At 35.6% G+C, this 12,717-nt stretch overlaps 1 protein-coding gene across 1 annotated transcript in view; it reads left to right on the top strand.

Annotated features, from left to right (window-relative positions):
• The window catches only part of per3 (period circadian clock 3), a 30,277-nt gene that overhangs the window by 4,255 nt on the left and 13,305 nt on the right, over window positions 1-12,717 (top strand). Inside the window, exons 2-15 of the mRNA XM_016268289.1 lie at window positions 2,205-2,738; window positions 2,990-3,034; window positions 3,963-4,120; window positions 6,241-6,398; window positions 6,493-6,496; window positions 6,786-6,873; window positions 7,352-7,491; window positions 7,656-7,734; window positions 9,227-9,333; window positions 9,418-9,574; window positions 9,662-9,767; window positions 10,838-10,966; window positions 11,045-11,153; window positions 11,234-11,372. Of these exons, the coding sequence (XP_016123775.1) occupies window positions 2,374-2,738; window positions 2,990-3,034; window positions 3,963-4,120; window positions 6,241-6,398; window positions 6,493-6,496; window positions 6,786-6,873; window positions 7,352-7,491; window positions 7,656-7,734; window positions 9,227-9,333; window positions 9,418-9,574; window positions 9,662-9,767; window positions 10,838-10,966; window positions 11,045-11,153; window positions 11,234-11,372 (1,784 nt within the window). The 5' untranslated portion in view covers window positions 2,205-2,373. The remainder of the gene's footprint in view (window positions 1-2,204; window positions 2,739-2,989; window positions 3,035-3,962; window positions 4,121-6,240; window positions 6,399-6,492; window positions 6,497-6,785; window positions 6,874-7,351; window positions 7,492-7,655; window positions 7,735-9,226; window positions 9,334-9,417; window positions 9,575-9,661; window positions 9,768-10,837; window positions 10,967-11,044; window positions 11,154-11,233; window positions 11,373-12,717) is intronic.

The following is a 12,717-nucleotide window of genomic DNA, read 5'->3' on the forward strand; positions in this document are numbered from 1 at the left end:
ATTTTAAAGGCTATTGTTCACTTACATCTATTTTTATTGCCACAAAAAAATTTATTATAATTATAGGGCCCTATGAAATCCGTTTTATTTCCAAATGCAGTTTTTTTTTCCATTTTCATTTTTCTATACTCTGTTTTAATGGTTAAATTACATTTTATTAATCAAAAAGCCTGTCTAATTAATTGAGTTTTACAGTTTTATCTTTACCAAATTCTGTTTTCCATTATTTTCTGGATTCCATTTTAATGGTTCCATTCAATTTTAATAATCAAAAGCATCTCCAATTAATTGATTTTATTAAAAAAAAATATATATTTTTTTTTTTCAGAAATATACTCTACATTTACATTTTTCTCCTAAATAATTTCTGGTAAATACTCCTTTTAAAAGTGTTTTTTGATTATAATTGTATTATTAGTCGACCAGAACACGTGGATATGTTGTCATTCTTACACTATAATACTGAACTTTGATTTCAGTGAGATGGACACTTGCTTCTTGCACTCTGTTGCACTTTACTTTTGCTTTAAAAAAAGGATTTCATAGAAATTTGGATTTCATTTGGTTTAATAAAATATTCTTAAGAAAAATTGTTGATTTTTTTTGTGTGGGGGGAAAGTAATCGTTTAGATTAATCGATTAATCGATAAATGAGTCGATAGATTCATCGAAATAAAAATAGTCGTTAGTGACAGCCCTACATTAAAATTTTTAGGTTGTAGCAATTTTGTTGTGCGCTTTTGTCATTTTTATTAGTTTATTTTTGTCTATATAGTTTTCTTTTTTTTTATTTCAGTTTTAGTTGTAATTATTTTAGTACATTTAGATAAACTAACTGAAGATGTGAAATGGTGCCTTGGCAACTAGCCGAAATCTTTTATTTTATTTTTTATTTTATTTCGAGTAACAAAAATGGTTTTATTTCAGCTTTAGCAAACTATAATAACCTTGCCTAGAGCTACAGTAGGACCGTTTCTAACTGAAGCCTGTGTGTTTTAAAATTAGCAGGGAGGGCTGTCTGAATTGTGCACAGATGAGGTCCAGCTATTTTGTCATTTTTAAAACCCGAGTTTTAATACCTGACCCAGTCCTACTCTGACACAGCCTATTTTGAGAATGATTGCGTCAGAGTCGCTGTAGAAACAGCAGCAGTCGTTACACAGACAGGTCACGACCCTAGAATATCAAAAGCGTGACGTCAGCACCGTGTGTCCAGACAAGAGATATGCAAGCCAAAACATTTGATGAAAATGATCTGGTATTTAGTGATGTTTGTTAAGCCAGAACAAATTCATGAAATATTAAACTTTGATGCATACTTATAAGTAATCAGACTTCCAGTTTTTGTCTGACAAATAATAAAATGATCTGCATAAATTGCAAAAATGTAGTCTGAAGGTTGTCGGATGAAAGATTTGATGTCTGAAATTACAGAGATCTGTCATTTTTGTGTTAAAAACACTTTATCTCTAATAAATGTACTTATGAGGCACTTTGGACAAAGAAAAACATTTTATACACTTCATTGATCATCTTTGTCCAAAGTGCCATCAGGCTTTTGTGTTGTTTTTTAGCATGAAAGCTCATATGATTATGTTCACATTTGGCCATCTTGTGCTGCATGTGCAAAACAACACCTCATCTTCATAATACAATAATTCCAGTCGTTAATGAGATGTAATGTGTTGTTTTCTTGCTTATTTTGTCCTAGGCAATGTATGTAACCTCCTCTGAAAAGCATAATGCATCATATTAATGTACCATGGTCAAATTATATTTCAATTAATATACATTGTAAAAAGCACGGTTCAAGAAAACATATTTTCCAAATCGAAAATTAAATGTTTAGAGCTTCAAATGCTAAAATATATTATGAAAAGGAGCAAAAAAATAAATAACAATACATTGCCGATCTTAAAATGCATTTTCTTGGTAAATATGAAGTATAGTTTAAAAAAAATATTTCGGACATTGTTATATTATATTATAGTAAATAATATTTCAATATACACAAAATGATCAAATATATATATAAAATTGTACATTTTTAATGTATTTGAATTAAAATATATTAAATATTTCTAAATGTTCATTTGAAAGATTTGAAATAAAATATATTAAATATTCATATGTATATGTATTTATTTATTTATTTACACACACACTTTTAGTGGTTCTGACATTTATCTGTGTTTCTTTTGCAGTTATTTCAGTGGAAGACTGTATGTAACCACCTAGTAAAACATCATCATCATCCCCATGGGTTTCTCTATAGACCTTCATTGTTAATGTGGACAAAAGCAGGGGAGCGTCTAGATTCTGGATCAGAGCTTCAGTAGAGGTGGGCAGTGGTCGGAGGAGAACTTGCTGGGAATGCTGGGAGGAGACGGCTTTCCCGATGGAGAAGAGGAGAACTCTTCTCCAGGCTCCAGCAAGCGTTTGGGGCAGACGGACCAAGCTAACAGCGGGCAGGACCCTGGGACCACCGGATCAGGGTCCAGGTCCGGATCGGGTTCAGGTGAGGAGGAGGAAGCCGAGGAGCAGCGAGGAAGAACCAGCAGAGGGGAAAGCTCAGCGGGCTGTGAGGAGAGCGGAGGAGAGCAGACGCACGAGGACGTGGACATGAACAGCGGTTACGACTCCAGCAGCGGAAACGACAGTGTCAGGGGCTCACGACATCATCGTTCCTCGGCCAATTGCAGCCCTGGAGGCACCATAGGATCAGGAAGAACCAAGAGGTACAAGAATCAGAATTATAATGCTCATGCCGAAGGTTAGTGATTTGAACATACCCCTAACTGTGAGTAGTCAACTTTTGCAAGTCCATTTGAGTGTTTTCTTTCTTCCTGATTTAAAAGGTAGGAATCGGTTGCTTTGAAAGCTCAGTTCTAAATGAAACCAGCAATTTGCAACCACATGATTGTCATTTTGTGTGTAATATTAGACTTCTGGTTAAATCAAGTGCTCCTTCGTCTCTTTGTGTGTTTAGCTCAAAATCTGCCACTGGTTCCTCATCGTCCAGTTTTGAGTGCAGGTAAACTAACTCGCTTCAAATTTGCTCAGCAACTGAATTTTACAGTAACCTATTTACAATATTATAAAAATATAGTAAAATCCCTTCATTTGTCATATAATTTCTTAACCTATATAAGTTATTAGAATTATGGAAGCCCAATTCCGCAGCACATAAGAAAACAAAATCATGCTTTGCTAAACCAATAAGAATAAAAAAATTAATAAAAAGTCATAATTATGACCCAAGTTGAAATTATAATATAAAAAGTCGTTATTGAGATACCAAGTTAATTATGAGATAAATTGACAAAAAGTTGAAATTATGAGAAAAAGGAAGATAATTATTAGAAATTTTGCCCACATACCAAAATCATTACTAAATCATACTTCTGACATAAAAAGTCAAAATCATGAGATAAAATATCTATATAACATTGAGAATTACTTTTTTAATCAAGAGTCAAAAGTGACATCACTTATGAGAAAAGTTGAAAAATGTATAAAGAGTTGAAATTATGAGCTAAAAAGGCATGATTATGACATTAAAAGTCACAATTTTTAAAATAATTTCTACATACATATACCTATTAAAATTATGGAAGCCTATTTCCATCACACAACAAAATCATGCTTTGTTAAATCATAATTATGACTTTAAGTCGAATTTGACACAAGTTGATTCTTTTTGTTACAATTATGACATTTTATAAGTCATAATTATTAGATTGACAAAAAGTTGAAATTGATATAAAAAGTCTTAGCCAGGTAACTTTTTATTTCAGAATTATGACTTAGTATCTCATACTTTAAACTTTAGTCGTCATGTTGGTTATCCAACACATTTTCTTATGTGGCAGAAATTGGCTTCCATATATCATTAATTGAAATTAGGTTAAAGTTATAATGAACGTGAATTCTTAAACAAAAACAAGCGTGTGCATGTGCAGTGAGCAGACGGAGCACGGCCGTGAGCAGACGCACCGAGAGATGATGCAGACGGTGCAGGAGATGAAGAAACGGCTGCCGTCGGAGAAGAGAAGCCGCAGTAAAGCCAGTACGGTGGAGGCACTGAACCACGCACTGAACTGTGTCAAACAAGTACAAGGTACACATACACTGCTTTCCATGTTTTCATAGGTGTAATGGTTTTTATAACTGTACAAACTGTATTTTCTATCCCCTTAAACCTACACCTCACACAAAACTTTCAACATTTTTAGATTTTCAAAAAACTTACATACATTCTGTATGATTTATAAGCTTTTTTTCCTCATGGAGACCAAAAAAAATGTCCCCACAAGGTCAAAATGTATCCTTGTGGGGACATCAGGTCCTCATAATGGGCATACATACACTTACACACACACACACACACTCAAAGCATAAAGCCACTAGAGGGACTCCTGTTAGAAGGCAGCACACATTCAGGTCCACAGCAGAACGTCTGTGATTATGTAACAGCCTGTTAGCTGCGTCTGCAGGAAGGTCCTAACCGCTTGCTGCTAAATCTGTTCACGGTGTTTGTGCACGTAGTGCTTTCAGTCGTCAGCTCTTTCCCATGTTTATCGCTGCATCAAATACTTCTTACAGTATAACGCCTGTATTAAGATGAGCTTCTGCATGAGGTCATCATGTGCGTCATGTCGTTAAGTAATTGTGAAACTCAACACGCTGTATTTGCTGTTTTTTGGGGTATAGATTCTCGTAGTAGCAACAGAATCAAAACATCCAAACATGATGTTTTGAATATTTGGGCCATTTTAGTAAACTTTATAGTAAACAAAAAAAAGTCAAAGACCAAAAACTAAATATTTTATTATAAAATTATTATTAATTTATTATAAAAATGTGATTATGAGCTTCTAATAAAATTAAAATCAAATAAAAATCTAAACTTTTCCACACACACAAAAAAAATCTTTGTTTCATTATGTTTAGTTTACAATGTTGCCCTCATTGAACCACAGCAGATGTTCTGATGACACTATTGCTACAATATCAGTCACCAAAACACAGGAAACTTTCTACTGAATCATTCATACTTGAGATGTTTTTATCACTTATTTGTTGTCAGTAGCTCTTAATGTCTGAAATAATGTATGGTTGTTCAAACAGCAAGTTTTCTGATATGCCCGAAGAAAGTCCTATAGACTACAGTTATCACTTGGGAAAAGTTCTGCTAAAACACCACAGAGGGATTGTTTTAATGAGATAAATTGCCGTTTTAACAGTAGTGTAAGAAGCTTTCAGAATATTTGTCGTTTTATTGTATTTTTATTTTTTTTTGCCACAAATGTGCAGAAAGTTCATATTTTCGTTAGCGTTAGCGTTAGTTCTGGAAGGTCACGTGAGTCAAGCTTGCATCAGCTGATTCTCAGCTGATCACATCTACCTATAGGAATACGACACCTATCGCGGCATTCCTATATAAGCTCTATTCAGTATTATTCAGCAGCTTTTCAGCTTGCTCAGGAGCAAATTACTCTCCTCCATCCCTAGCTCCTCCTTTCGCCACAGTCAGGACTTGGCTTTCTGATATTCCTTGCTAATCAGACTCCTTTATCTTGAATAAAGTGTTACACTTAAATATCATTAAAGTAATGATATCTGTTCTGTTCTGTTAACCCTAGGGGGGTTATTATTGCTGCTCTCCCTGCTCATTTATGACAGGCTGCATGGATGGGCAGGGAGTTTTTTGCCCAGAACAGAACCATACAGCCAAACCAAACTTTATGCTAAGTATCTATCATTTTGACGATAGTGGTCCTGACAGAACTGTTGTTGTGTTGCTATAGGTTTGATGCAAGTTCTGCAAACTTGTGTTTTGTTTTGCACAATGTACTGCAATTTTGTCATAACTGAATGGCAGGATTGCAGAAAAAAGTTTTTGCATTGAGTTTATGTAGAAACAATAACTGTAGTGTAACATTTTGGTAATATTTTAAGGGATTTAATCATTATGCATTTTGTTTTATTAATTAAATCTATTTTAGTAGCATTAATTAAAGCTTCTTTAGTGCCTATGTTTGTTTATTTCTGTTTGCCTTCATTTGAAATAAATGTCAATAGTCAGTCTATGATGTAATGCTATGTGAAATTGGTGTTGTAATATCTGGCATGATCTCTTGTGAGCCACCTGCTCTGTTGTTTAAGCCAAACACTGATTAAACACTGATTAACTGGATTGTGGCTCATTTTTTACACTTCCTCTGACTCCCCCTGCAGCAAACAGCGAGTACTACAACTTACTAATGAGCAGCGGACTGGAGAAGAGACGAGAAGCTACTGTGTGCTCGCTGGAGGAGCTGGAGGGAATCACTTCAGAACACATGCTGAAAAACGCTGTATGTCCTGCTCCGTTTCCTCTGAAAGCCTTGATGCAAGTAGCCTGACACTACAGGCAAAACTGTGTTTTTTTTCATGCACTGGTCATTTTGAGGTTTTGGACTATTTGGCTTTCCATAACGTGTTGTTCAGACTAGTGGATAAAAAACATCCAAAATATACTTGTATCTATTTGCATCTGTAGATTTTAATTACAAGGCCTATATTTAAAGGTTATCAAAAGTCAGAAATCTCCTTTGCAGCAGCACCAAACTTTATGATTTTGTTTCTGTCTATATTCTGAATGTTCTTACACTGGGGTTTGTTCCAGAGTTATTATAGTTGGCTAAAAATAAAATTAAAACTAAAATCATAAAAAATAAATAAGTCACTACTTGAAAAAAATAAAATAAATGTAAAATAGAATATATATATATATATATTAGGAATGAAAAACGTTATTCGTCTTTGTCTCTCTGTAGCAGCGGTTCTGTATAAATGTGCCCAGGTCAAGTCTTTCTTCTGTCGAATCAGGTGAGTGCGTTTCACCTCATAAGATCATTATTTATGTCTTCATTTCTACTTCCTGTGGACTTTTAAATTGCAGTTCATTACTACTCATTCTAATCTGATATCTCATTTATGCATGTGCATGTATTAATATACATGCACATGCATAAATGAGTAGTAACTTTATACCGTACAGATTGTTTCAAAGCAGCTTCACAGTAATAAACAAGAAAATAGCAAAGTTAAACATACAATTTCAGCTGTAAAGCAGCTCTACAGAAGATGGTTTCATTATTCAGCTCAGTTTAGTTCAATGTTGATTCAGTTGAGCTCCATTATATTATGACACCAACTTATTTAATCTATAATGCAGCTCTTTAGAAGATAATAGCGTCATTATGCAATTCAATTTAGTTTAATTTTTGCTCTCTCTGTTGTCAGTGGAGTCAGACTGATAATATTTTTGAACGTTTTGTGTGTGTGTGTGTGTGTCTGTGTTCAGAGGAGGGAAAGATAGAGATGGAGAATTGCGTTATAGTCCGTTCCGGATCACTCCGTACCTGCTGAAGGTTCAGGGATCGAGAGCAGAGGAGGAGCCGTGCTGTCTGGCCCTGGCCGAACGCATCATCTCAGGATATGAGGGTACGAGCCGCGTGACCTTTCACCCCGCCACGTTCTGAAACAGTAGTATAGTACTTTGACACATGACCTCAATATGTTACCTGTTTGTCTTTTTTGCTTTTACTTTTGGCTGTCTGATCTAATGATCACTATTTTGGTTTGTTTGCTTGTTGCTTTGTCTCCAGCCCCTCGCATTCCCATGGACAAGCGCATTTTCAGCACGACTCACTCACCAGGCTGTGTCTTTTTAGAAGTGGATGACCGGTGAGTGATTTTCACCTTTAGTCACAAGAGCCAAGTAAAGGAATCAGCAGCTTGGACGAATGGTTATGTGTTCAAATAATACAATTATTATTATTATTGTTGTTGTGGTCGTTTGAAAATAATATGTTGTAAAGCTGAATACCACATTATTATGATTAGTAGTAGTAGTATTGCTATTTGAAAATATGTTGCACAGAGTAAAGCTGATCAGCATATTATTATTATTATTAAATATTATGTTGCACAGAGTATGGCTGAGCAGCATATTAGTAGTGCTAGTAGTAATATAAAATATGTTGCACATATGTTGAGTAAAGCTGAGAAGCATTAATAATAATGATGATAATAATAATATCATAAAATTATTACAGTGTTTGTTCAGTCAGCAGCTTCACATTAGGGTTTATTTTGCAGTAATGACCGGGTGTTACGGTGACCCTTATATGTGACCCTGCAGCACAAAACCAGTCTGAAGTCGCTGGGGTATATTTATAGCAATAGCCAAAAATACATTGTATGGGTCAAAATTACTTTTATGCCAAAAATCATTAGGATATTAGGTAACACTTTACTTGAAGGGGTGTGCATAAGACTGATATGACACCTTCATAATCATGACATGACACATGTCATGAATATGAAGGAGGTTTTATGCATGTTTATGACAACTGTCATTAAGTGTCATTCGCTCAGTTATGTCATTTTTAATGCAAATATGACATTATTTGACCTAACCCTAACCTAACCCTAACCATAGCCCATAACAAAGACATCTCAAACAATGTCATCTTTGCATTAAAAATTACATAACTGAGCGAATGACACTTAATGACAGTTGTCATAAACATGCATAAAAAATATCATGATTATGTAGGTGTCATGTCATGATTATGAAGGTGTCATGCCAGTCTTATGCACACCCCTTCAAGTAAAGTGTAACCAACAACACCAATAACATGGGCCTCATCCATTTGAAAATGGCAGCCATTCAGAGCGCTGATGGGTTTACTGCAGCATAATGAGCCTGAGTCCAACCCACAAACTTTTTTGCACCCTCAGATTCCAGATTTTCAAATAGTTGTATCTCGGCCAAATATTGTCCCATCACATATACACATTGTCCTATAACAAACCAAACATCAATGGAAAGCTTATTTATTCAGCTTTGAGATGGTGTATAAATCTCAATTTAAAAAAATTTACCCTTATGACTGGTTTTGTGGTCCAGGGTCACATATAACCACACGACTATGAAGTAGTTCTAGGTTTGTCACCCGCATTAGTTTAATATCATGATATTCTGTGCTTAAAATAAGTCTTTTTCATACAAATAACGACTTTGACTTTTTTCAACCATCATGTGTAATCAGTAGCATAAGACGAGCATTTTAGGGGCAAAGACTTGAAATAAATGCATTTTCTTGTAGTAAACTCATTACTGTGAAGTGATTCCTCATGTATTAGTTGTGTGTGTGTGTGTGTGTGTCCGCAGTGCGGTGCCTTTGCTCGGCTACCTCCCTCAGGATCTGATCGGTACCTCAGTTCTGACCTGCCTGCATCCAGACGACCGCCTGCTCATGCTGTCCATGCACCGCAAAAGTACGTCCGTTACAACTACACCGTAAAGTCTTTAGCAGTCTTGTTATAAAAAGGTGTTAATAAAATTTGTCATGATCCCTTCAGTTCTGAAGTATGCGGGCCAGCCTCCGTTTGAACACTCACCCATCCGGTTCCAGTGTCAGAACGGCGACTACGTCACCCTGGACTCCAGCTGGTCCAGCTTCATCAACCCCTGGAGCCGTAAGGTGGCCTTCATCATCGGAAGGCACAAAGTTCGCACGTAAGCGCCGGCTCGTGAGTGCGTCAGTTGTGTTGTGTATCCAAGCATCGACATTTGCTCATACAGAAACACTTGTTTGTTCTGTAGTGGACCTCTGAATGAGGACGTTTTTGCTGCACGGAGTAAAGCTGAGCAGTCAGTCATGTGTGACGTTAAAGAGCTGCAAGTCATGATCTACAAGCTCTTCTTACAGGTGAGAAATCACTAAATCTACTGAGGACAAGCTACATTAGCACACTTTTTGCAGGCCAATTGTTCAAAAGTGACAGTAAAGGCATTTATGATGTTACAAAGCATTCTAATAAATGCTCTTCTTTTGAACTTTCTATTCATCAAAGAATCCTGAAAAAAAGATCATGATTTCCACAAAAATATTAAGCAGCAAAAATCATGTGAGACCAAACACTGGAGTTATGGCTGATGAAGATTCAATACTCAAAATTCAGCTTTGCATCACAGGAATAAATTGCATTTTAAAATATGTTAAAATAGAAAACAGTTTTTTTAAACTACAATAATATTTCACAATTTTCCTGTTTTTTGCTGTATTTTTAATCAAATGAATGCAGCCTAAGAGACTACGACTACCTAAGATCTCTCTGACCCCAGACAAATGCTTTTGAATAGTTTAGCATGGATCACTTTGTGTGAGGAACAGACCCAAATTATATAAAAGCTGTTCAGATAAACTCATTAAAACCTAAAGACATTCGTTTTTGTACTGTCAAATCAGTTATAGGAAAGCACTCTTCAAAAAATAGGGCTTTTTAAAAAATGTCATGTGTATTGCCATCCTTTAATTAGAGCAAGATGACAGCAATCCAAAATATAAAAATAGTCAGTCCACAGTTATATATTGACCAGCAAATATCAATAGTTATTGACTGGTATTAGTTGCTTTATCTGCATCAGTAACTTCATATCAGGGTTATTATTGTTGTTAACTAAACCTTAAACTATTAAAAATTGAAATAAAGCTGAAAAATTATAAAATAAACTTTACCTTTTTAACAGAGAACTATAAAAAAAAAAAAAAAAGTTTGTTAATGGAAATAAAGCTGAAATAAAATTAAATATGAAAAAAATACAAATGACAAAAGAAATGCCAGAAATTAAGCAAAATTTAGAATTAAACAAAAAAAAAAACTATGATAGTATATAAATAATGCTAAAATAACACTGCTTCATATGTGGCTTTGCTACAGTTGCAAAGCACATTTGAGCTGCTTGTTTGCATTTGAATCGTATCTGTCTTTCACTCAGCCTGTTCATAATAATGGATCCAGTGGCTATGGCAGTCTGGGTAGTAATGGCTCTCACGAGCACTACATCAGTGTGGCGTCGTCCAGCGACAGTAACGGAAACCTCTGGGAGGATTCGCACAGAGAACCAGTACGACTGAAAGTACATGTAAAGTCACATATGATTGTTGGTTTGACTAGACCTAACGATGGATCTTTTGTCTTATAGATGACATTGCAGCAGTTTTGTGCTGATGTCAATAAAGTGAAGAACTGGGGCCAGCAGGCGTATCTGGACTCCCGGAGGAAGCTCACACCTTTAGGACCAGCCACTGCAGGTCTGGAATGTCTTTTCTACATCCGTCTTATCTCATGAATTGGTCAAGGTGTAATATATAACTGTATTTGTTTCCATCAGTGGCGGCAGCAGGCGTTTATCCTAATACCAGTCAGGGTTTGGGAATTAGAGATCATCTAAAGCAGTCTCTACAAGAAGCCCGGAAACAACCACACATCCCATCCTACCAGCAGATCAACTGTGTGGACAGCATCATCAGGTGAGGCTTACGGACACGGGATAATATTATAATATGTAATATAATATATAATATAATATGCAGTCCATAAAGTTAGATATTACATACGTTACATACATGCATACATACATATACATATATATATATATGAAGAGTTTGGTTCCAAAATGCTATAAATCCATTTTGGTTAATTTGAGTAAAAATGTGTTTTCTTTACCAAGAAAGTGGCAAAATGAAAACCACTATTTTCTGTTTCAAACTTTCACATAGCATCTTTAGGTTATAATAGCATTAAAAATTCAAATCCTGGGCCCGTATCTTAAGGCTAAAAGTAGCTCATAACTCGCTGATTTAGGAGAAAATCTTAAAAATAATGGGCGTGTCAGTCCTAAATTTAGTACTCAATAAATTTTTGTTCTAAGGGTATTTCACAAAGCGTTTTAGCTCTAAAATTAGCTCCTAAATCTGTGAAAGGTTAGGAGTAGTGAAGAGGACTCCTAAGTCACTAAGACCAAATCTGAACTATCCTAAAATGGTTGTTGCCAGCAATCTACCTCGGAATATAAACATTTTAGAAACATTTGACGATAATGAGCTTTTAAAAAGGTATCGGCTCTGGTTTGGAGGTTATCCCAACTCCTAATTTTTGATTATATCCTTAATATATAGCTGTTCTCGCGCCCAGTTTGGTTTTCTTTTATGTTTGCATGTCTTACTATCAGCCATGATTATTCTACACTGCTAATTAAAAGGCTGTTTATATGCATATTGCCAAAATTTTATTAGTCGCTTATTCGCAGAAAAAAAAATTCCACATGAAGTGGCGAAATCACGCAGTCCGTGACGGACAAATCGTTAACGGCTGGTCTATGTGGTAATATAGTAGGCCTACATCGGGCAGGATATCCATATGCTCTCCTAACATTCATCGAATGTATGTAGTAGTACATCATCATATGTATGTAGTAGTAACTTTACATGGCAGCTAAATCTAATGTTAGCCTAGAAAAAAGTGTGCAGTTCACGTGTTTGTGCGGAGTGTGGAAGCTGAACAGTAGCTCGCTTGGGCTACTGCAGGACAGATGGAGGCGCCGCTGTGATCATTTGCTCTTAAAATACTTCGTAATTTTTGGTCATATAGATAAGAGTAATGCATCTTTTGTATCTGTAAAGACTTTACGTTTATTCGTGTGCACTCAGGATAACAACGAAACGTTGCGCTTTTGTTAAAAAATGAAAGCAAACAAGATGCGCTTTCTGCCGTCTCGGTCTCTGTGAACTTGAGCGCGTTCACTTCGAAACTCTGTGTATGCTTGCCTTATTACAGACATGAAAAATATATCTATAGAGAGTGAAACTTTTAAAT

Source organism: Sinocyclocheilus grahami, unplaced genomic scaffold (assembly GCF_001515645.1).
Source record: "Sinocyclocheilus grahami isolate Dianchi unplaced genomic scaffold, SAMN03320097.WGS_v1.1 scaffold44.1, whole genome shotgun sequence".
NCBI lineage: Eukaryota > Metazoa > Chordata > Actinopteri > Cypriniformes > Cyprinidae > Sinocyclocheilus > Sinocyclocheilus grahami.